At 53.2% G+C, this 25,365-nt stretch overlaps 1 protein-coding gene across 1 annotated transcript; it reads right to left on the bottom strand.

Moving 5' to 3' along the window:
• Positions 1-594: 594 nt before the first annotated feature.
• ATOH8 (atonal bHLH transcription factor 8) lies at positions 595-21,919 on the bottom strand. Its single transcript, XM_084286366.1, has 4 exons — positions 21,797-21,919; positions 20,768-21,443; positions 9,684-9,875; positions 595-2,164 (listed from the first exon to the last, which is right to left on the bottom strand). Exons 2-4 carry the CDS (start codon positions 21,206-21,208, stop codon positions 2,159-2,161), a joined length of 639 nt encoding a protein of 212 aa, XP_084142492.1. The 5' UTR covers positions 21,209-21,443; positions 21,797-21,919; the 3' UTR covers positions 595-2,158.
• Between the last annotated feature and the right edge of the window lie 3,446 nt (positions 21,920-25,365).

Below are 25,365 nucleotides of genomic sequence, written 5' to 3'. Positions count from 1 at the left end.
AAATGAGCAACTTGATCTGAAGGGTTAATGTTTCCCTCATCAGACGGACAAACGATATTGCGTGACCTAGAGCCCCAATCACAGCCTGACGGTGCTGCCTGGCTTGTGGCTTACGCATTTGCAGCAAATTTCTTATCTATCAGCAGCGATTAAAAAGTGGGAAAAAAGGCAAATAAAGATCAGCGGTATTGTATCACCGGCTCTCCCTGCAGACCTTGCTGTACTGATAATCATTAACTCTCCTAAACTGAGAGCCACCGCAGAGCTCAGGATCAAAACATAGTATTTCTCACATTTACAGAAATTTAATGCATATTTCATGCTAGTTGAAGAGGGAAATGCCCGCAGTGTTTCCGTAGCCCCTAACTGCAGCATAACCTGTGTGTGCCATGAGGAACATGACCCTTGAAAGTAAATGCACCTTCAACCCAGCACCTTGTTGGTTGAACACCCCCACAGTGTTTTCCATGCTCCTGTGGCCATGCACGAGTCCGTGCACTCAGCCCCTCTCCCAATTAGAAGTTAAAAAGACGTATTTAATGTATACAGTGGAAGAAAGGGTCAAAAACCACGCTTAAGAAAGAAATACAAACGTCAATCTAAAAATGTATTTTATTGGGCTGCTAATAATGAACAGCGGTGAGGGCAGGGGGTGGTGAGCAGGAATATGAAAACCTGGGGATCTGGACACAGCCATCCCCAGCGTGCCCTGGGTATCTCGAGCATCCTCAGTGGGACCTCTCTCCTCCCCGCCTTGGGCAGGGGATGTGGTAGGGAGCTGGGGGTCACCGTGGTCCCCCTCCCAGGCCTCCAGATGCTGCTCAAGCAAGCTCAGGTTTTTGGCACACTCGACATTCCCCTGCACATTGCTCAGGGCATCTGCTTGTACAGGGAAATCAGCGGGCAGCCTCTGAGGAGCTCAAATCCAGCCTTGCCGAGGAGCGAAGCAGGAGCTCACCTGAGGATGCTCAGCGGTGCCCTCCCAGCTCCGGGCCAGCTTCAGACCCCCTGGTGCTTGATTTACGCTGCTGTAACTGGGCTTTGAACCCAGCCTCGCTAACACAACCTTTCCCTTTACTGGAAACAAAATGCGTTCATCTCCTGGGTTTGGAAAACCCAACTTATTGTACTTGAACACAGAGCTCTGTCCCCCATCATTAGCAGATGTCCTGCACACGAACTGCGTTTACCTATAAAGTCTGCTTACTCCAAGCAAATGTTTCTCCATTTTTTTTTCTTTCTTTTTACTTCAATTTGAAGTGAAAGGTACAGTATAGGATTCAAATGCCTTTGCATTACACGGGTTTCTGACCACTCGAAAACCCCACGGAAAAAAAATGCCTTCACGAAACCGAAACGCCCGCTGAACCGCCTCGCTGCGTTTCGCTCTGCCTAGCTGAACGTCCCTCTGATTTTCCTTTATTGCTTTACATGGCACTTAGCTTCTACTTATTTCCATTTTATTTCTTTATTAGAAAAACACCACCACAGATCCTGCTTCAGCTCTCACTGCGTGTCGGTATTGCTGCCCCGCGGAAGGTCGGGCAATCACCAAAGAGGCAGAAGCACGGAGCAGCTCCGAGGAAGGTGACAACTTGGGGGCTGAAGCCCCACGCGCTGTGTCCCAGCTCGCTCCCACACTGAAGGCTGGCTGCAGGGCTACAGGACGGGAGGACTAAGAGGGAACTCGCAGAAGGATCCCAAAATTTCCGAAAATTCCCCGAGAGCTGGCCGGCCCACTCGCCACGATCTGAGCGGCGCCTCTGACTTCTCTTTGGCTCGAGGATTTAGCGTTAAGGCAAAAATAAGACACAGTGTAGAAGCTCCATCAAATCTTTGGCACAACAGCAACAACAACAACAAAAAACGACTGTACACATGAGCTGAGAGGGGAACATTTCCCAGTTAAGCAAAGGGAAAAGTGCTAAATAAATTGCACGTACTAAAAGGTGGCTGGCTTAAAAACAATAAGAAGCATCGTCGTCCTTTTTGTTTCCTTTCTGTTCCAGAGATGAAGAAAGTTCCTTGGCCAATCGTCATCTCGAAAAGGGGTTTCTGCAAAAAAGCTGCTTGCAGTCTTCATCTGGATCACGCAACCTTTGCCAAGAACAGATGTAACTCTGGCTGGAAGCTCCTCCGAACCCTCCCTTCCTGGTTATTACTCCTGGAAAGAGAAAGAGGCATCGTCAGAACAGCGAACACGTGCCGTCCTCGCACGAACGACCCTGGGTGACGCACGCTGGGGTTTCCTTGGGACTCACTGACCCACAGTGCAAGCTTTTAAGAGGTTGGCTTGTAGAGCATCACCATGTAGGTGTCACGACCTCAGCCAGAGTTCATAGAGCAGAGGGACTGGGAGAAAGAGAGGACAAGGAATGAGAAACGATGGCCAACGCCTGCTTTGGAAAAGACCTCCGGGTCCATTTTCAGTTTCAGAAGTCAATCTCTGCACTACAAAGGGAAAGCAAGCGAGCTGGGCAGCCTGGATTCAGGCAGGAGGTGGGGTTTATGGTGGTATTTTGGTTATTGGATTCATCCCCACGTCTCAGCCTGTAGGAGAGGCTGAGGCAGGTGTGTTTGGGTAACTGCATGCAGTATTGACAGCTACGGCCAGGTTCGCAGCTGCCACCGGAAAATGCACAGCTCCAATGCGCAGCAGCTCTGGACAGGGAAAACCTCATCTAAACCCCCTCTGACATTAAAATAAGCCCTGCGAATATCCCACAAACAATCGTTAGCATACTTCAAAACACAGTAAAATCCTCTGGGCCTGCTCTTTCCTGAGGTCACATCGCAGTTGGCCAAACTGCCTTCATCACGTGGGCTCCTAAATCCTCCTTTAAGTAACTGAGGAATTTAGAAACTGGAAATCAGATCGTGTTTTCTGAGCCCAACCACAGTTTCTTGCTTTTCACCAGTGGATTTAAGAGCCTTTCGGGGTGCAGTGCATCCCTGACGGTCCTTTGGACACGGTCATCAATTCTCTGGACAGACTAGTCATCTTGCTGACCATCTAAAAAGGTCAAACTCCTTAAAGCTGGCCTCAAAAGCATTTTTTTTTTTTTTCTCAAGCTGGCTTGTTGCTGTACTCGTTCTCCTTTTCCATTACTGGATTTTGTAACATTAAGGTAGAAAGTGGTGGGACTCGGTAGGTCAGCTTGATGGTTGGAGTTGGAGATCTTGAAGGTCTTTTCCAACCCAGATGGTGCTATGATCTACGAACGTTTTATTAAGACATCAATGTTTTATTTTATTAATACTACAATTAGGGTTGCCGCTTGTGAGATGACCCATCCCAGGTGAGCATCCACACTGGGTTAGGGGAATGGGGGACACAAGGCCCCCCCCCCGCCACCCGCTCCTGCCAAGTGCAGACCCTGGGGAGCATGAGCTCACCCTGCGGATTGGCACACACCAAATACAGAAACTCAGCTCATTACTGCAATTATCATCAATGATTTGGTGTCTCTGCTTACTAACACACTACCTAGCGCTGCCCTGAGCAGGAGGAAGAACTGCCCCAATTAACTGGGACTTGGGATTTTGGGTAAATGAAGGTTAGGTGTGAGAATAATAAACAGCCTTGTGTATTGCAAACGTTTGTTAGGAAATGCCTAAAATGAGTTTCCAACAATAAATAATGTATATTAATGAGCTGCAAAAGAAATGCTGGTTAATTCATCACACATGGAAAGAAAAAGAAGAAAAAGGAGGGAAGCGACAAACACTCTCTTTAACAGTAAAAGCCAGCAGAGAGACACATCCCCCGTCGCTGTCTGGGACAGCAATCCTGGTGAGCAAACCCCTTCCCACTGCAGGAAGGAATTACCCCACAGGAGCAGCCTCGTGCCCTCATCCAAAGCCACCGGAGTCAGAGGGACTCCGGTTCCCTCTCTGGTGCCTTGGGGGCTCTTTAAAATGCTGAATAAATCCTGCCTGATACTGCAGCTGGGAAAGATGAAGAGAAGGAGGGGGTGACTGAAGGCAGGTCGAGGTGCCACAGCCTTGGGATGAGGGACATGGGATGGAGGCTGGAGGGAGGGAGCCCTCTGCGACGTGCTGGAGGAGCTCAGCAGTGCCATCGGTCCCCAGGGGTTCATGGTGGGGTGTGCTGGGTGGGAAGGGGCGCCTTGCCTCTCCCCCACCCTCTCCCACTCCAGCCAGGAGCTCCAAAGACAGATTTATTCAACGGGGTCTGCTTTAAACTAATAATCAGAACTCCCCTGGCTCTTGAATTTGACAACTGGCCCAATGACCTTGGTGAGTTCGCAGCATCCTGGAGCATTTCAATCTCTATAAATCAAAGCACTGCTGGAATTGAGTCAGCCTTTGTTCCCGGGCTTCTCCCGGCTCCTCGAGTCACATTTTCCTTTTGCTGCTGTTACCTGATAGCTGCGGGGCAGATCTCGCCCTATACCCTGGGTAACACAGCATGGAGCCCACCATGGGAGGCAGGCGCTGGAGCTGCTCGGATGCCCCTCGGAGCAAAGGATTTGGTGCTGTCGTGCAGCAGTGGGGTCCCATATCACACCCCTTTGGCAAGGAAAACCTCGCAGCCCCGTTAATTTGCTTGGTCTGCGGGGAGCCCTCAGCCTCCCACCTCTGCCCTGGCCACGTTTGCTCTTTGGGACATCTCAAAGCAGGAGCAACGAGCACGGGGCAGGGATAACTCATGGGGGATCCAGCCCCCCTCAGGGACCCTCCTGCTGTCCTGCAGGCAGATAGACAGACAGACAGACGGATGGGGAGGGTCGCTGCTCTCCTGTGGTCCAACTCCTCCCCGGGGAAGCAGGCTGGCTGCCTGCCCGCCCGCGCCTGCAAGTGTGAGCGGGGAAAGGGAGCTATTTTTAAAGAGGAACCTCGGCTGAGTCAAACTGCAGAGAAAGGGAGCTATGGACCTCATCACCAGCCCCCCCGGCACACAGGACCACACCAAGGGTTTATCGATCACGCTGCAATAATCAATATCAGCTGATCAATAACAACGAGCACCGACAGCTGGGACAGGCCACGCAGAGCAGGGCTGGGAGCTGTGGCTTTATCTCGGGGCTCTGCATAAATAAATCTCGAATCCTGATGCAGAGTTATAGAAAAAATATGCTCCAAGCAAGTGGTTTCGGTGCCATACGAATAAAGCCTGCCGCTACCATTTCTCTTTTACAGCCTCAGCCCCTGACTTGCTCGCTCTGGCAAGTAGCTGTGCCCACAGAAAGCGCTGCTCCCGACGTTTATTTCAGTGGGAACAAGCATTACCTACAGTGGGAAATCTGCTCTGAGCAAAGTAGCAATGAGGCGGCATCAAGGCATGGCAGAACACCACAATAACTATTTCCTATAATGCAATAATTACATACATAACGTGAGCAATTTCGGTGCAACAGACTGCAACAAATAGAGCGGCTTTTCATTCCGTGTACGCTCCTATATCATTTAATTATCGGGGAATATATATATATACATATATGCACACATATATATAGCATCTTTAATTTTTAATTCCTTGCGTCTGTGCGCATCCACACACACGCAGGCCCGGGGACTCAAAAACCCAAGAAACTAAATTCCAGCCGAAAACTTTTATTGAGCTCCAACTGCTCGCCTGTTATTCATAACCCAGTTTCCTCTCTCACAAAGAGACCTTTCGCATGGTTTTTTTTTTTTTTTTTTTTTTTTTTTTCCTTCTGCCTTGCTAACAGCTGCTCGCAGTGTTGTATCCTGAGTGATGATGAGGTTCTGAAAGTGTTTTTTTGGAACAGATGGCCAGGAGAGAGCCGGGGAATGTGCCAGCAGCGAGCTGGGGAATGCGCCAAGTCCTGCAGTGACTGAGTACTCCGGGTTCCAGCTCGCGTGCCTTTCCCCTGCCCTCTGCCCCAAGTGGCGCCAGCAGGACTTCCCAGCTCGCGCTCCGAACATCTGGAGTCTGCGACTGCCAGAAGAGCCGGGGAGAAGAGGGGGGGGGGGTGGAAGCCAAAAAAAAAAAAAAATAACACACACACAACCACCCAACCCAACCACCCAGCCCTCCCTCCCCGCTCCGGCTCGGCTCCCATGCACGCCGTGCCGCTGCTGCCGAGTAGAGCGACCGGTGCAAAGCAAAGAGGGGAGGTTTTTTAGGGGGGAAAATGAGGCTTTTTTTTAATTTTAATTTTTAATTTTGACTTGGAGGGGTTTTCTGGCTGTTGTGGGGAACGGGGTGCTTTGCGTAGGGTGTTTGTTGGGGGCCGGGTGCTGCTCCGTGTTGACCCAAGGGCTGTGGTTGTGCTGCTTGGTGGGGAGGTGGGGGCTGCCCCATAGCTATGGGGCAGGGAGCTCTGTGGGGCTGGGGAGTGCAGCTCTGCACCCCTGATCCCTAAATACCCTAACCAGACCAGTTAAGGCAGCCATCCTGCGGGGCACCGGGGGACAGGGCTGTGAACAGTGTCCCATAGCAGAAGCCCCACAAAATCCACGCTCGAATTCGGGTGATGCTGGGGACAGGACCCGAGCACAGCCCCAGGAGGACTTGGGGCTCTGCTGGGGGTGCCACAACCTAAATCTCCATCGTGATGGGACTCCTGCCTGTGCTGTGAAGGCCAGGGCTCGGCCCAGAGCACTTTTATAACCAACCAAAAATGAAGAATGTCTTCAGAACCCGCTGCCCCCTCCCCCATTCAATGCAGCTTATTTTTTTTAGGGAAAAGACATTTGAAGGCCTTCAGTTACCCCCTTGGCCACTTATAAATGAGATCTCCAATCACCAAACACCCTCGGTCAAGTCTCAATTGCAACGACTTAAATCACTCTATACCGGCAGCTAGGACTGGGAAGGGGATTTTTTTTGTTTTTGCTTAGCCAAAATAGTTGGAAAGGCTAATGCCAACTTTTCTAATTAACACAACGGAGTGGAAGGAGGGGGGGAAAAAAAACATCCATTAAGTTTCCTATTGCAACAGCAGCTCAGTCTGCACAGCAACCTAATGTTAGGGATAGCAGATAATTCGGCCTCAAAAAACAAAGCACAAGGCGACACGCCATCCAGCAAATGCAACATCTGGAGCCCCGGCCTGCCAAAACAAACTCCAACCAGCTACTTTTTTGTGTGAAAAGCTCACGGTGCCCAGCACGCTGTGATCTGCTGGGGAGCTGAAAGAGAGGGAGATAGAGGCAAGGAGAGATACAACAAGAGGGAGAGGACAGAGGATCGGGGCGCTGCCACCGGAGCAGCGCGGCTGAAGCACCGGAGGTCTGCGCTCGGGCTTGCTGGGATTTTATTTTTAAAGCAGAACAAAAAGGGAAAAACAACAACAACAAAAAAAGCCCCAAAGTCGATAATTCAGAGGAACTGCTCAGCGAGCAGTGGTTTCTGAGACCTGATTAAAACCACACAAGGGCTTAGAAAAACGTGCCGATTTCCAAATTAATGAGTGTGTGGTGATTTCGGGCCAAGCCATTGTATCCTCATCCAGCCGCCCGCGCAAGACCCCCCAGGAGAGACATCCTTTCACACCACCTGACATCCAGAGCTCAGATCCTCGCTGCCCAGTTATCCCAGATCTATAGCCCTGCCCTGACATCAGCCTTTCCCAGCCTTGTGCCCACTAAGCCATCCATTGCTTGGCTCCAAGTAGAAAGGGAGATACCTTAAGGGGCGTCCTCTCAACCCTGGCTTTGCATTTTCTCTCTCCTGGGACTTGCTGACTGCTTGGGGTTCCTCCATGATGCCTACTGGTTTTGGCTTCACCTTCAACTGAACATGCTCTTGCCCTCAGCAGGGCAAATTCTGTTTAAAATAAAATGACTCCTATCAGCAAGGGTAATCCACAGGCTGTCGGGCTGCCCAGACAATCCTCAGCTCAGACTTTCCTATATGTCAGAAATACATTTGCAAGACTCTTTCCAGAAAGAAAAGCAAGGCACAGTCAGGACCGGGATCCTCCCTTGGGGCCAAAGCCCAGATTTCCTTTAGGAGAGGGTCTTTGGAGAAGGGTGAGGATGGACACCCTTGAAGGATGAGAAGAAAATGCAGATTGCCTGCTGGTGACGCTGTTTCTGGGGCTGGTGGTGGCCTGCATGGAGGCAGCACGGCCGGTGCCCCGTGAGAATTTCATTGTTCATATGCTCTCGGTAGGCTCGGGGCTTTTCTCCACGCACACACTTCGGAGAGAACTGTAGAGAGCAAACGCCATAAATGGAAGGATTTTCATTCTTAATTTATTTTTTTAATTAAGGGTGGGCCCAGCCCTAACCCTCAGATGTGAACACCCTGGGATTTGGAGCCGTCTGAAATCTGGCTCGGAGTTTTCCGTCTTGAAGCTCGCGTCGGTTCGCATAAGCCAAGACAATGAGTCTCAGCCCACCGGGCACCGAAAGCCTGAAAACCACCCCTGAGATCTGCCTGTAGTGGGTTTACTACCGCTACGAGTGCCATACAGGATGCTCATCCTCCTCCTTCTCCTACGTCCCATGTGGGGAACCACATCCCAGCTCCCTCCTCCTGCCCTGGGGTTGGTGGCACTGCACCAGGTCCCTGGGATAATACCGCCCGTGGTGCCATGGACTCCCAATTTCAGACCAGGGACCCCACAATGACCCCCCAGTTTCAGGCCATCCCCAGACCCATCTCCTGCACCTCCTTGGCCACAAGCAAGGAGGACCACGTCTTTCTGTGCACATCTCGCCTGGCACTGCTGCTCTGGGGGCATAAACACGGCCCGGGACAGGCAGAGGAAGCGGCAGGGAGTGTGCTATTGTGTTTATTTATAAACTGAGCTTCTGCAGGATGATCTGTTGGGCTGAAGAAGAGGAAGACCAAGGAAACCTGCCCAAATCGGAGGCAGACCTTAACGACACCGGGAAGGAGCCTGCTCCCCAGCTTGGCTGTCCATTCATCCATTAAAGTCCCGCTGATTTATTATCCTGCATGACAAGTGAGCCCAGAAAGCAGGGGGAAGTTCAATTCGAGTTTACAAAACTCTTTTTGTCATAAAAGCCCAAACAAAGACATCAATCACTCCTTTAATTTACCCATGTCACTTTCCAAGAGGAAAGCTGGCCGAGCGCTCCGCTTCCTCCTACCCCAGCTTGATGATGATTTCACCTAATTGGTTCAGTGTTAAGTAACCTAAAGGAATGCGATGCGTAATTAGATTTAGCCTTGTTTCCTCAAGATACCCACACGTCCTTCAGGTCGTACATCTTCCTAATGTGTTTATACGTCCAATGTCTCCATTAGCTGCTTTTTTCCTTTTTTTTTTTTTTTTTTTTTTGGTGCTGTTGTCGGGCAATTTTCGCAGAGATAAGTGTTGGATTAAACCAAACAGAAAACACAGCCGGGCGATGGCGTTTTGTGCTCTCCAACAGGCGGCTGGCGGCTGGTTTCTTTTAACAAATAACCGCCACAAGACAACGCTAATAGGATCATGCCCGCGTTAAAACGCGCCGGGTGACTAACGAGAGGAAGAGCCCGGCGTGGAGCACGGGGAGGAGAGCAAAGCTTTTGATTAGAGAAGAATGCAGTTATTGCAAGATCAGACAGAGGAGAAAAAGCGAGAGCTGAGAAGTGGGAGAAAGACGGGGAATAAAGAGCGAGGGAAATTTCAAAGGCTGAGAAAGGAAGGAAATCTCTTTGGATTTCTTTTTTTTTTTTTCCCCTTCTTTTGTAACTTTTACCGTTATTTGGGGGGCGGGGGGAGGCTGTAACATACCTTCCTTTTTTTAGATCTTCCTTCTGCTTGTAAGGTCCTAGTGCACTGCTCCACGCATTCAGAGAAGCTCATGTTACTGTGGTCAGCGCTGTAATCCAGGTCTGCTAGTCTGGCCAGGGAAAGGATATAGTTACAGGCTATTCTCAAGATGGCCAGTTTGGACAACTTTTGACCATAAGAATAGCAGGGAACCTAGAAAGGGTAACAGGGAAAGAAAAAAAAATTAGGCCAGATAAACAAAATACCTCGCTTGAAGCATGACAAAACAACTGTAGGTTATTTTCTTTGCAGCTTTTAACACAAATAGGAGCTCTGCTGATACGCGGCCATATGGTCCCAACAGGTTTTGCAGAAGAACTCCCCCGCTGATCTCCGCGGGAACGGAGCAGCACGATCCCTCTTGATTTCAGCGGGGCAGTTCTGCTGAACACGCCACGGCAGGATACGGCCCACGACGCCTGCCTGTCCCTCGGCTGGCTTTTCAGAGGCCAGACCCTGTTTTTTTTTGGAAACTTCAGACCCCTGTGTCTGCCCCTTGTTTGCACTGCGTTACTACTCGCCCTGAGTAACTGAGTGGCTACAAAGCCATCGGGGCCTGGTGGAATAAGGTAGCAATAGTGGCATAAGGGACACGTGTCATGACCTGGTGCTTTCGTGCTCAGACAGCGCTGGTTACAGCTTCCAGATCTGCTCTGCAATTCCTCCCCTGCCGCCCCATGCTGAGCATCTGCCGAAGCACCCGTCACGTTGCCCCTCTGGAAGGACCCTCACGATATCTGATGCAAGTTACCTCTTTACCCTTGAAGATTTTTAGCGTAATGTGAAACATTCAAACGATTCAAACTAAACAGCATGTGTCTAAATAAATGCACAGTGTACGTTTTCTGCTGCAGAAGGTTTGATTGCCTTTAGATCATGATCCAGCAGAGTGCTACATGTGCGCTCAATTTCAGGCACGCAACTTCGACGTGTCCAGCTTTAAGAGAAACCTTCCGAGCTCAAATAGGCCTGGGGCCCCCTCCGCTAGTTTGCAAAATTGCTAAAGGTCATTCAGCCTTTAATGCACAAGAGTCTATTGCCTACGGGAAACTGGAGCCGGGCGTTTATCTGAAATCCATCCTAGCCGTCCGAGCTGTCCGAGCGCCCGTCAATCTAAGTTTTCATACGACATCAATCACTGGAATGGCCGCGTGTCCCTCCACCATCTGCCTCCATTCCAGCTTCCATCCTCCTCATCCCTCTAGGGTGTCACGCTCTGCTTACGGCTGGAGGTTTTTAATGCCTCCTGCCTCACTCATGCCTGAGCTTCTCTTTGCTCCGCCAGGCTCATCCCTGGAACCACGTCCCTGACTTCAGGTAAGGTAAGGCAGGCTCTGCCCCTCCACTAACCCCACAGCAGCCACACACAGATGCCAAGGGAAGGGCAGAACAGCTCAAACATAGTATTTCCTCAAATATTTCCCAGGCTCCAACCAATGCCGGCTCCACGAACCCAGCTAGATGAGCTTCCTCTGTATTAGCAACCCACAAAAGTTGATGAATTTGATCGAGTAAGTTGAACCCCTGACACTTTTTAGCACCCACAACACCCTCTTGCAAAGTTTCCTCCCCCTTCCTAATAACACAGCCCTCCTTTTGCTTGTTTGAACTCAGCTCCCACTGTCTTCACCTCAGCTCCCCCAGTTCTTGTACGAGAAGAGAGAACAACTGGTTCATCCCCACCATGACACTCACATTTTCAGTCCTCCATCATCTCTCTTGCCCCTTTTCCAAAGGAGAAGACCTAACCTCCTTAGCTGACTGTCGTGTGGAAGCCATCCCATACCCCTGAGCACTCTCGTTGCTCTCCCCTGAACCTGCCCTAGTGCTGTCGTGTCCTTTTGGAGCTGGGAGGACCAGAACCACACGCAGTATTCACGTTGTGGGTGCTCTGCGTGTTTATCTAACAGATGCTGATGTTATCTGCTTTATTTTCTACTCCTTTTCTGATCACTCCTGATCTGCTCAGAGGCTATCATTTCACATGGAAATCTGGTATGTTTTTTCCTTTGCTCATCATTTTAGATCTACACCACTTCACCTGCCACGTATTGCCTGGTCACTCAGAGTCATACGGTCCTTCTGTAGCTCTTCTCATCCTTGCTGCCCCCAACAAACATCGATACCTTTGCTGAGCATTGCCAGCAAATATCCCATCTCTCTGCTCACTTAAACACACTGACACATAGACACAGCTTCAAGCAGGGGGACCTTTGGGGTCTCCAGCCCCACTAAGTGCCAAGCCAGGATCTGTTTCACCCACCCGTGACAGCCCTATTTCCCTACCAATGTTCCCTGCCCTTCCACCAATTCCTGATCATCCACAGGAGAGTCCGAGCTGCTTAATTTCTCCAGCCACTTGAAGGGAGGAGCTCTGTCATAACGCTTACGGAAATCCAAACAGCTACATACCAGCTGGGTCACCCTTATCCATGAGCACGAGGATTTTAATGGAAGAATGCCACTGACCCCGTGGGCCATTTGTGATACAGCCGAGGTCCCCAGCAGTAGCTGAGCTCTCCAGAAACAAGCCAACAAGCTTCAAAGGGTCTTTTTCTGTACGTATAATCTCCTACTGATACCCCTGAGGAGGCCAGGAATCTATTTATCCTCAGGGAATACCCAGTGCCACCACTGCTGTGGCCTCAAGTGGCATTTGCATGGAGCAGAAACCTCTGCTGCTAACACTAACACTGAGAGGAACATCTCATCTGCCTTCAGATGGCCATACCTGGCCCCAGATGCAATAAGCCGAGGGTTATTTTGAAAGCACTGCTTCGGGCAGCAGAAACACCCGAGCCTCTTTCGACACTGATGTAGCAAGAGCAGTGGAGATCCCAGATCAAACGGCAGCGGGGAAGACCAAAGCAAGGCGGAAACTAAAATGGAAAGATTCAGTGAAATGTGGGAATAATTTCAGAATTAGAGCAAGGAGGAAGTTAAATCAAGTGGAAGGAAAAGAGACCACGAAGTCCTTGAGGCTGATGCACAGACGCTGTCCAGTTACAACACGAGAAGCCAGGCGAGTGCCTATTCCCCTCATCTGTTTTGCTCTCTTTTCCTTTGTGCTGCCCTTTTTTAATTATTATTATTTAAAGAAGAAACAAAATCAAAACCAAACTGCTTTGTGGGGCATGCTTGCTGCAGATTCCAAGAAAAGACCTCAGTGTTAACAGAGTTGACCAAGCCCTCGGCTGGGATTACACAACCCCGTTTCCCACACGCTGCAGCAAAGTCCAAACTGGAGCTGCCCTGTGCGTGCACGGGAAGAGTTTCACCTCAGATACCACAGCGATGGGTGCAGGGCACGAACATTAGGAGATAAGAGTTTTTTTTGCCATGGTAACGGTGTTAGAATAACTGTTTTGTAGGAACCCTCCCTGTCTTGGCTCGGCTCCTGCCATTTGAATGCTTCCTTTTGAATTAAACATGGGAAATTGAGAGAGGAATGAGCCACTTAGTTCAGATCCAGATCCTAAGCTTTCCTGAGTGTGTGTGTGTTTGTATGGGAGGGGGGGTGAAGAAAGCAAACTTTGGTTTGGGCCCTTCAATAGCACAGAGACAGCAGCAAGGAGGAAACAGCTCTGCTCAGGTTGAGCGAAGGGTGTCAGTGACACACCTGGATGCCAAGAAATCTTCAAAATTCAACCCAAAACAGACTGAGTGTATTTGAAACGGGGAAAAAAAATGCCTGAAGTCAGCATGGACACACAGGTACCACCCTCCCAGCTCCCAAGGGACCTGAGCTATGGGGGTCTTCATCACGGGCAGGTGTCTGTCACGCTCCTGGGGACTGACAAGCCCTTCCCTCCTGCCTTCCTCCCCTGCTCATCACGGCAGAGCCCGACAGGGAGAGCTGTGAAGATGGGAGCTGAGAGAGTTTGCTCGGAGCCAGGGGAAGCAGGGGAGAGCTCGGGTTCCCCTGCTGTTAATTAAATTGTTTCCCTAATTTGACCTCATAGATTTTCAGCAGCGCAGCTCACCGTCCTGCCCGCAATATTTGTGATGATTAAAAGGAATTAGGAAGGGGCTGCAACTGAAATTTCACACTGATCCGAAGGAATGCAGCCGTCTGCTAGCAAGGAAGGGATGCTGGCACCTTCCTCGGCTTTGGGAGACCAGGAGGGACCAGAAGATGCCCGCTGGTCACGGCAGTGGGGCTCTGCAGCCTCAGGGGCCTTATCAGCTTTATCAGGCTGAAGCAAGACAAGATGTGTGCTCTTGAGACAGATTCCCAAGCAGAAGAGCTCTTTTTTTTTTTGGCAGGAAGATGGGACGGGATGTGACCTAACAGGTCTCTTCCATCCTTGACGTCTGCGATCAGAGGCGGTGCCCTCAGAAGCCCAGAGATGCTCCCTTTGAAGTCCACGGGCCGTCTGCCAGGCACTTCACTGTCGTCCACCAGAGACACGAGACAGAGTCGATTCCCACCCAGGGCACAGGAGAGGAGCCGGAGGGATGAGGTTGGGAATTCTGGGGGAATTCAGCCCCTGGGCTGCAGCAGGGGGGACAGGGAGGCAGACGAACGCCTGCAGCATGCCGTGAGCTAAGCCCTCCTGACAGCCGGCTCCTCCGCAGCACGCCGTAAGCTGCTGAATCTACCTGCCCTCTAATTCATCTGTTTTGTCTTTACGCTGGGAGTTAAAACATGTCAGCCCCCCCCCCGCCAGGGAGAGAATTTGGCTGCCTCTTCCTCCCATCCTTTCGGAGCACGCAGCGCAACTTCACTGCCTCATTGTCTGTGCGGCGCCGTGTGCCAAAAATATTTCCAGAAGGTTCACATAAATGTCCGGTGCTTCATAGTCCTGACGTCCTCACATTGCTCCTTCCACCCTGGGATGAGCTGGATGTTTGCTGGGGTGAAGGCGCCTCAGGGACATGTGGCAGGTTGGGACTGCGGGAGTTTCTTCTGCCTCTGTCACCTCTGCAGGGCTGGCGTCTGCGGAGCTACTGGGAGGAGGAGGAGAGATTTACAGCCTCAATTAAAGGCTGAAGGCCTTGTGCAGAGCATCACCACTTGGTTTCGAGTCATGTTACTTCCTGGAGTAGGTTTGGAGCAGGTATTTTTCTCTTTGTGTGGTTTGGGGGTGAACGCATGTGGGTGCTCGTGCCGGTCTCCCCCCGGCACAGCGGGCTCTCCGTGGGTGGATTTGGTGGTCACAGTCACCACACCAGGGAAGAAGCCCATGAAACAAAGCCTGTGAAGTGCCCAAAGCCAGGACCCATGAGAGCCTATAAGCAATGCCCCAGAGGATGAATCATGATCCCATGGGCTCATCATACACCTCCTGTGATGTACAGCTCCTGGACAGGGTCTTCCCCAAACACTACTCCTCCTGCCCACGGAAGAAACCGCCACTGATGTCTGCTGCACCGAGCAGGACCTTCAGGGCCCCTTCAAAGCAGGGCTTTGCACCCAGCAGGCCTGATCCTGTGAGCTCTGTGGGTAAATGGCACAGCCTGCAGGGGAGCGGCCTTGGATGAGGTCCCAAGCCCCAAGTCCCGTGGGCGTCGCGGCGTCGGGTGCTCCACAGCTCCTTATTTCGGCCAGCGACGGGCAGCTATTTTGTGCCGTCGGTGTGGGAGGCTTTGTCTCTCTGCCACCAGCAAAGCACCCGGCGGCCAAAGCGAGCTGAAAAACGTCAGCAAGAACAAAAGCAGCATCGCTCGGGCGGCAGCACCGGCCCCAACCCAGGCGCCTGCTCCTCTCGGGTGGGTCCGGGCGGTGAAATAACCACGCTCCTGGTTCGCTCCCAGCCCCTGGCTCCCCCGGCGCTCGCATTGCAGGAACATGAGTTCACTCCTTGGAGCGAATGAATTGCCTTCCTCCAAACAAAACCTAGGTGTGGTGCTGGGTGAGTTCACCCCAGGGATCCCTTCCAAACAGCAGTCTGGTTAATGCTGCCCTGGGCCTGGCTCCACTCTGGCTTGGATGGTCCTCCGGCACCGTCCCGGGATGTTTTACACCCTGAGAGCTTCCTGCACATCCTCGGAGCAGGCAGCACAAACCCTCAGCGTCACACATGAATAATATCACACTGCAGCAAAGCCTCACCTTACTGGAGGCGCTCTGAACCACCTCCCAAAATAATAACTACCCAGAAAGGTATCACAGGAGAGAGCTTGGGGCTATGGGGCACAGCAAATCTCCTCCAGAAGGGGCCACCCCAAATGGGGAAAACCTCATCAGGTGACATTTTAGCAGGGTGGCTGTCACCTCTGCCTCTGAATGGGCCAAATTCTGCTGGGGAAGAGGAGACCAAGCTCCACCAAAGCTGCGGCCACCAGCCAGAGCTGGGGTTTTCTTGCTCCCTTGTCCCCAGCAGAGCAAACTGGGACTGATGTGGGACACATCGCGTTGTGAAACCAGAGGTATGGGGCCAAGGAGATGCAGGGCAGGGACAAAGACCCCGGGGGATGTGCTGCAGGGTAGCATCCCACCTCCCCACCACCGGGCCTGCAGCCTGGAGAGTAATTTGAGAGTGGCTGAAGGCCGGGAGCAGGGGCTGGACGCGAAGCCCGCTGGAGGAAAGCAGGCTCCTTCCTCCGATTTCAGCGGGAGCCGTAAGAAAACACAGAGGTTAACGCGGGGTGGCGGCGGCAGGCAGAGCAAATACCACTCGACAGCAACGGGGTTTGTATCAGAGGATAAAATCAGCAAAGGGAGCGAACAGGCCTCCTCCTTGGTGACATGCAGGCATTGTTTTCAGGAGTTTTGTCCTTTTGTCTGTGCTCTTCCTTATTTTCTCTCTCCGTGCATTGCTCCAGGCCAGTATTTTGTCATCTGTTGTGGCTGTTAAACCCCTGTGCCTGCCCACTCTGCCCTGACCATGCTCTAAATAACAGCAGCATCCCTCTGGGCTGGCTCCAGTCACCGAGCCACTCCAGTTAACGATGGCAAGGCACGAGGGATCATGGGGGGAGCTGTGACTACATGATGATGCATCCCCAAAACAGTCTCAGGCTCCGTGGGTTTGTGGTGAAGGCACTGCTCAAGCCACAGGTCCTGCCTGCATTTAGTGCCCAGCTTGCTCCTGCAACCCCCTGCAGATGGCTTGCACCAACGCCACCCCATAGCCTTGGGGCTGCTGCTCCTGATGTCCCTCCAGGCTCCTGGTGGGAGCTAGCGGGGTCTCTTCTGCCCCGATTTAACTACAAGCCGCAGCAGTCACATGCATGCCAGCAGCTCCAAGTGAAAGGATGCTACTCGGGGAAAAACTCAGCTCCAGCAGCTAAAAAGCCCCATAAAACTCAAAAATATCCCCAGAGCCCACAGGAGTGCAGAGAGCGAGCCTGTCAGCTGCTAAAGCGGAGAGAGCCCTGGTAATGCAGTGGTGAAAAGATTTAGGAAAACGCCGATGCACTTCAAGGGAAAATAAATGTCTGCGGACACATTTGCTCCCGGCGCAGACCCCGGCTCTTTCTCGAGGAGGAGCTGGACAGCAGTGCTCCGGAGAGGAACCAGATGTGCAAGCGAGCAGATTGGAGAGGCTGCTGCGGTTGTCTCCATCCACCAAGGGAGAGTTTGCTGCCACCTTAGGGTCTGTCGGCACAGCTGAGAAGCGCGAGCGCGACCCTGGCGCGTGCAAGGTGCTGGGGGAAGGGTTCTGGTGGTGAGGAGACCTCCAGGACACGGTGCAGGAGCCTGCAGGGCAGTGCCTGCATGGATATCCAAGGAGGTGAACGGAGGAGTAGGGGCAGCACCCAGGAGGAATGCTCGGAGAGGTGTCTCCACTCTTTTTGAGGTGTTTTGGAGCAGGCACACAGCGAGGCGATGTTTTCCGTAGGGAAGCATGTTGTCAGCCTTGGATCCTCCACCGGCAGAAGACCTTGAGAAATGACACCTGGGGGATTCAGGGAGCAAAACCATCTCCAGGCTGAGATCTGAAGGTCACCAGTGCGAGGACTGAGAAGGGGCTGCATCTCAGGAGCACTTTGGTCCTGCATCGTGACCCTTATGGTGAGAGATCCTGGTTCCTGGTGGCCGTGACACAAAGATGTGAGGACAGTGGCCATGGCACATGTGTCCCAACAGCAGGCTCTGCCTTCTGGAGCCGGCAGCCACCCATCCATCTCATCTCCCACCTCTGAGGCGAGCCGGGGACAGCTACGGGCTCAGCAGCACGGCTGGATCAGTCCCTCCTTGTGTGAAACGACTGCGGTCGGCTCCCCCTCCACCATAAACGAGGACAACAACAAGAAGCCTCCTGCCATCTGGGGAGCCAGCCCAGGCAAGCCGAGACACGTGTGCCATATGTACACAGCTGCAGCACACGGGGATGCTGCTGCCGCCTGTCTGCCCGGCACGCTGCATGCCAGCCACTCGTTTTGGGGTCGGGAGGAGAGGGCATTGTGCTGTGATGATGCCTTGCCCTTCCTCCTCCTCCTCCTCGCCTGGCATGGTCAGACACCCTGCAGCTTGCCCATAGTGGGCCCGATCCTGATTTGGGTTTCACCTTTTGCAGCAGGGTGGGGAAGGGGACGAGGTCCCTGGGGGTGCTGGGTGCTGCGGGATCCCACACCCCAATCCCTGTCCCGGGAAGGGGCATGGGGCTGGCCGCACGCAGCCGCTGCGCTCCTCGGCGCTCTGCGGGGACGTATCGGTTTCAGAGCCTCAGGAAAAGGCTCCCAGCTGCTTAAGAGCCTGATCCGTGCTGACAAGGAAGGGACGGAGGAAGAATTGAAGAAGGAGAAGCAAAGCGAGTTCTGCGTGCAGCCTCGCTGGCTGACAGCATGTGGGGATTTCATCCTGCGCAGGGCTGAAAGCTTTTTGTACACCTGGGGGTGTGAAAAGACAGCAAGAAAAGCCCCCCTTGGGCGTTCATCTCCCAAAATGACCCTTGCTGTGCTCTCACTTCACAGCCCTGCTGGCTGAGAGGTGGCAGAAAGCAACATCCCCGGCTCTGACCCGCTCCCCAAAACCTCGCTGCGGGCGCGGATGGTTTGAGTGACAAGCCAGCACCACGCGGGCGTGCGAGGCTGCTGCCTGTCACCTGATGTCACGCACGGCACCAAGCACGCTGCTGCTGGCAGCCCGGCCAGAAATGAATCCAAATGTCACCCTCCCGGCCAGGACGGCCAGCCCACCCCTCAGCAAACCGCTCAGAAAGCCTCGCAGCGGAGGTTTCCTGGAGAATGATCGCTTTCTCTCCGCAGGGCGAGCACAGCCCCGCCACTGTGCTCCGGTGCCGACCCCTGGAGACCGGCTTTCATGGGAAGAGAGGACAGCAACTTGTTCTCCGGGCTCTTTGGGCTCCCAGCTGAGTCCAGGGCTGAAATGATTTATGGAGACAGGGCCAAGGCCAGGAATCTGAGGCTTTTCAAGAGTTGCCCATTTCCCAAAAGAGCGCGGCTTTAATTTGTTGCTTGCCTGACTTGCGCTTGAGGCTCAGCCTAGAACAAGATTGCCAGTGATTTGGGAAATCAGTGCTACTTCCCCTTGCGGTTTTGGTGGTGTAGATGGCTGTCCATGGAGAATTAGACTGACACTTCCAAGCGCGTTTCACGCAGTCGCCAAACAACCGAGAGAGGGAAGCGGCTTACAAAAACGAAATCCATCCAGCCTGGAGCCTGCATTTACAAGGGGCAGTCTCTGAGTGCTGGAGGTAACAGCACCCAGCACGTCCTGGAGTGCTGCGATTACAGCAGAAGCTGTCAGATCCCAGCGCCACGTGGTGATTAAAACTGCTCTGATTCAGATGCTCGTCCTGACACACGGCCCCAGCCTGCACTGCCTGCCAGGTGGGAGCTGCAAAGATTGCAGAGCTGGGTGCTGGGGCAGGATTAATCCTCGGGGTGCAGCCACCCAGCGGTCACTGGGATGGGCTGGAGGCATCCCGGAGAGAAAATGAGGTGGGAACAAGCAGGGCTGAGCCCTAAAGTGAGCACACTCTGGGAATAGGGTCAAAGCTGGAAGACGGTAGCCATAAACCTGCCCGTGGGGGTCTGTGAGCCCCCCACCTGCAGAGCTGCCCCCACTGGACCATCCTGGGATATCTGATGCTCAGCATCTCCCCGAGATGCATCTGCAGCCCTCCAAGCCCTGCACATCTCCTCCTTCCCGAGCACCTGGATCAGTCCTTCTGGCAGCTGGCGGCACAGCCGGCACGGCTGGGGTTGCAGCCTGACAGCAGATCCTCGGCCAGCAGCAAGCTGCTGCAGGGTGCCTGCCCACAGAGATGTTTATAGGGCCCTAGTGGGGTCAGGCACTTATTTATCCCCACGGGGAAGGCACAGGAACCTTGACGCCAGGGCACAGCTTTGCTTCCTTCCCCAGATCCCCCATCGCCTTCCACGTGCCAGGGAGGTGATGGGGATGGAGGGATTTTGTCCAAAACACTGTTTACCTTTCGGAAGCTCCACCCTGCCAGCGAGAACGCCCCTATTATTCATTCACGGGAGCCCACGAGGGTTTTTCAAGACCTCTCGAGGAGAAAGCCCGGCACTGTACACACTTCAAGCAGGCGCTATAGTAAAGATCACGGGAAACTAGCCTGGAAGGGAGCCCAGCCTAACTCAGCTGTCACACTGAAAGCTTCAGGGGTGGCTGTGGGAACCCCACGGGGCCTTAGGGGCGAGCCACCCTGTGCAAAAATCAACGTGGGGGCAGCCCACCCACCCTAATAGCAGACCTAGTGAGTCCATGTGCTCCTAGGGCAGGAGCATCACCCCGACCCGCAGTTTGGGCACACGCCTCCCTTCACCCTCACTGTTTGCTCAGAGAGGGTTTTTTGGGGGGGTTTATTTCATTTCCCACTGTTCCGTCCTGCCTCTGGGGAAAAGGTCCCAAAGTTTCTGAACACAAGCAAAATAAAAACCCCTTATTTATCCATATTGTTAGCATAGATATAAGTAAGGTTGGGGCTTCCACGCATTCCCTGCCCCCCCTGCACCCCACACCAGCCTCTCCCCCGCATCCCACCTCCCTCCCCGGGGGGTTGCGGCGCCCCGAAGCGGGCTGGAAAGCGGCTGGGGACGACAGGACGGACAGCAGCGACGGGGACAGACAGACAGACAGACAGACGGGCAAGCCGGCCGGCAGGTACCTGCTTCCTCAGCGCCTCGAAGGCGGCGCTGATGGTGTGCACCCGGGTCCTCTCCCGGGCGTTGGCCAGCAGCCGCCGGGTCTGCTGCAGGGCTTTGATCTCCGGCGACACTCCGGCTGCTTCGGAGGCTCGGGGCCGCGGGGAGGCAGCGGCGGGAGGCGGCGGCGGAGGCCGGGAGGCTGCGGCGGAGGCTGCGGAGGGCGGCGGCGGAGCGGAGGCTGCGGCTCGGAGCGCGGCGCCCCGCGGGTCCCAAGCGGCCGTCGGGGCGTCGGGGGGCGTCGGGGGAGCTCGGAGCCCCGGCCTCCTGCCGCTCAGCACTTGAAGCTGGACGCGGAAACTTTTGCAGCTGGGCTGCTTGCGCCTCAGCCGCTTCAGGGAGCCCAGCTCCGAGGGGCAGAGGCGAGGCCAGGGCTCGCCTTCGCTCAGCGGGGTGCTCCGCATGGCGCACGGCGGCGGCTCGGGGAGGTCGGGGTCGGGGGGAGCCGCAAGGTTGAGCCTCACCGCTCCGCTCCCGGGGCCGCTGCCTCCCCGTGCCTCCAGCCTCCCATCTGCTCCCCCCTCGGGCTCGGCGGGCAGGGGAGCCCCGGCTCTGTCCGTCTGTCCGGCTGGCTGGCTGGCTGTCCTCTCGCAGCGCCGGCAGCCGGCCCGCCGCCGCCGCCGCGGCGCAGATGAGCGGCTTTAAAGAAACAGGAAGGCTGGCTTTTTTTTTTTTTTTTTTTTTTTTTTCTCTTCCCAAAACAGCTGTGCTGCCAATCTCCTTTGTTCATCCCCCCCCCTCTTCCCTTCCCTTCCCTCCCACCCCACTCCCACTTTCTTCTTTAATCTCGCCCTTCCAGGCGATGGAAGAGAAATCCTGCCCCCCGGAGCCTCGCCGCGACCCACACCGTGCGCGCTCTGCGGTTTATTTATTTAATTTTTTTCCTCACCCCTCTCCCTCCCCGGGGAAATCGGGGATTTGCTTTGCTTGCCGACACCCCCCCCCACTACACACACACACACTTTTCCCTTCCTAGCGCTCGTTCCCCTCACCGAAATCCCGAGCTGCGAGCCGGGGGGTGCCCGGCTTCACGCCGCCTTCCCAGCCGTGCGCGGCGGGATGGGGAGCGGGGGAGGCTCCAGCGCCCTCCCGGTCCTCTCCCTTCGCCCCTTTGCCCTTCGTGCCTCCCCCCAAAGCCTCCCTCCTTCGGTTACCGCTCTGCTACCGACTCCAGATCCTCCTGGGAGAATTACTCTCCCGCAGGAAGAACAAGGCAGCCGGGACGAGGGGGGAAATGCTGCTGGCTCCAGCCCCCCCTAAGTCTCCTGGAGGGGGGAAGCAGCCCCGGGGTGGCAGGGATGGGGTGGGAGAGGGATGGAAAGAGCAGGGGCTTGCCTGGGGTCTCCGACAGAGCAGTGGCAGAGCTGGGGATGAGCTGTGCCACAGGAGTGTAGGAAAATGTGAGTACGAAGGGACCTCAGGAGGTCCTCTGGCATTTTTAGGGGTCTCTGCACTATCTGGGCACATGGCTTCTGTTTTCCAGTCACTTGGAGCCCCCAGAGATTGTGCCATATTGAGAATCAATGGGCTGTAAGCTGTGAGATGTTTGAATTCCCTGCTGGAAAAGGGATGTTGGTTCCTAGCCCTCCTCCATGGCACATGCGTGGGGGGAGCAGGGGGAGCTTCTGGTGCCCCAGCTGAGGTCCATGAAGCAACACGAACTCTGCCTGGTGGCTCAGGTCCTCTGCTTTGTGCTTCCATGGCCAGGCTGCCCCAGAGCTGGCAAAACAAGGGGAGACACCAGAGAAGGTACACCGAGACCTGGTTCTGTGATGGCCACACCACCTCCTCCATGAAATCCTCTGCCCAAGGCACCTTCCGAGGTTGGTTTTCTGTTGTAGAAGGACTTAGGTGAGTCAGTTGAACTCAGAAGTGCCTGACCCTCAGCTACTAAAGCCCCGATGACCATTTTCTCCATCTTTCTCCTCTGACCTCCTCTCACTCTCCAAGATGGGAGCCAACAAAAGGATTCATAATTGACCTGGTTTCTCCCAAATGTCCTGCTAGGTGGCAGTGGCACCAACCCTGCCAGCAGGCTCTACCTGCATTGTTCAAGAGGTCCAGCTTTCAGTGGAAGCTTACGTTAAACATTCTGAGGCTCTTATCACAAGAAGGATTAAACCCAAGACCTTGGCCAAATTTCAGTCTCAGCCATTAAATCCTGCCTCCCTAAAATCCCCTGCTGTTCTAGCTTGACTCTGTGGATCAAATCCATCTGGGATGTAAATAGGTGAAGCCCATTCCAAACAAAGGAATTTGCACCATTTGTTTTTCCTGATGACCTTTAGGCATGGGTTCTTTCTGGGTGCTGGTTATATAGTGGCTCCGTTGGCGGTGGCTGCATTACAGAGCGCTTCCAAGAAGAAACCTAAACCTGTGCCTCCCTGGTCACATAGCCATGTGTCAGACCTTCCTCTCCTCTCATTTTAGTATCCTCATGGTTATGGATAGCACAAGAGGACTGGGCTGAATCAGGGCTCCATGGTTTATGGACCAGGATGTGGTGGTCCTTGTCCCATGGGGTGGCACGCAGGGCTGTGTCTGGCCCCGTTCACAGAGGATGTGGCAGTGCCAGCTGCCAGCCATGCACACCAGCACACACCAGGGGCAAGAACCTGCCTGCACGCTGCTACTCAAAGCAGTGCAAGCTGCCTTTAACTTCCTTTAACTTTGAACCTTGCTTCCGTTAACTTTTACAGGTCAGCATCCGATGGCCTTGCTGCTGCTCACCTTAGGGTGGCCGAAACCAAAGTGTGGCTGAAACTGAAGCTTGCTCAAAGCTGCACCAAATGGAGAAAGATTTAGGATGAAAGGGTGTACACAGCCTCTTCTGCCAGGCTATGGTATTTACCTGAAAGTTAGGCTTTCCATGAAACAAGCACAAGGGTCCTGCCCTTCTGTGCAAGCCACAGTGGCTCCAGAGCCCTTTGGCACGCCTGCCACGTGTAATGGAGATGGGCAGCAATTCCTGAGCTCGCAGAGCCCACGTTGCTGGTGGAAATCACAGCAGTGGGGCTGTGCTGTGTGGGTATTGTGGCTCTGAGGAGCACAGCCTGGTGCCACGCCACCAGGGTGACACGGCTTTGGGGACAAAATAAACCTGGGCGCGGCGCTGGCTGCTCCGTGCCATACGGATGTAGCAGCTCATTCTGCTGCGCGGCACTTGCGTGCCAAAATGATGACATGAGGTAAAAAACAGATGGAGGGAATCGCCTGCCTGTGGGAGAGAAGCGCGGAGGAAGAGGACTGTGGCTGTGAGAAGCAGAGAAACCTCTGACTTTTCCTTTCTTCTGGCTGCTCAGCGTCAGTCCTAGCAGTCCTGTGGGTGCCACGCAGCTTTGCTACCTCTGCCTTAAGGGTAAATAAATAAGGAAACGAACCCTTTGCCAGTCCCCTGTGAAGGGCATACAAGGCCTGGGTAAAAATCTGAGCAGACTATTGCTGGAAATGTGTTAACCTCTCATCCCGGCATCATCTGGCACCGAGTTACTCAAAGACATGGATTAAATCCAGTGCGGATCCAGTAAGGGATTGAGCTTGCCCTGACACTGCAGTGCCATGTCCTGAACTGATCTCTGCCTCCTGCCAGTGGGTGAAACACCTCTGCTAAAACTGATACCATTGAAAGACACGACTGTGAAACTCTAGAATGTGTCTTCACATAATATATGTATTTTTAATGATAAATAGAAAAAAGGAGACAGAAACAATCCAGTGACTAAATGGCAAGATTTAGCAGTTTAGGGTGTTTGAAGGGCTTGTCTTCAGCTCCCAGGATAGGCAACGTGGACAGACCTGCTGTGGGAGGGTGCTGGGGAAATGGCCCCAAAGTCAAGGCTGAAGGAGAACTAGAGGTGGGATACCGTCCCCAGGAAAGCATCTTAAATATTTCTGAAAGGTGATGTGGCTGGTGACAGCTCTCTGCTCTCTGAAAACCAGAACACGCTTCCAGCTGCTGTGAAAAACTAGGGCTCTGCACTTGTTAAAAAGGAATGTGTGCTCCCATGTACATTTTCCAGCAACCTCCTTAGGCAAGAGGAATTGTTTTAAAATGCCGTAGAAGAGCAAAAACAGAAGTCTGATCGCAATTGGCACATGGAGTATATCAATGTAAAGTTGAGTCACCCAGGCAAGATGGAGATGCAGCATTAATCTTCTTCCTCTCACTTTTGCATCTGTGCCACGTACTGTGACATTATCTTTACTAGGTTGGCAGCATTTGAGCAGCCCTCTGTCTTGGAGGTTATAGAATTTCAGTTTGTGTTTTGAAGTGTGTAAGATACAAAAAAAGGAGAATGGGAGAACTTTTTTTTTTTTTTTTCAATAAAAATTCCATCAGGAGCACATTCTTTTATTATGAAGTATTTAAACAACAACAACAGAAAAAAAAAAAAAGAAATAAAAAAGGCTTGGCAGGCTAAAAGTTTGTCCAGTCCCTAATCCGAAAAAAAAAAAAAAAAAAAAAAGAAAAAAAATATACTATTTTTACAGTTCTATGAAAAATACATCTTAAAAGTCAGCAATTTGAGAATATGGGCAGGAGAGGAGAGAGAAAGTAAGA

Source organism: Netta rufina (assembly GCF_964035555.1).
Source record: "Netta rufina genome assembly, chromosome: 4".
In the NCBI taxonomy this organism is placed as follows: domain Eukaryota; kingdom Metazoa; phylum Chordata; class Aves; order Anseriformes; family Anatidae; genus Netta; species Netta rufina.
Note: the sequence above shows the minus strand (reverse complement) of the source record. Positions and strands in the feature narration are given on the sequence as shown.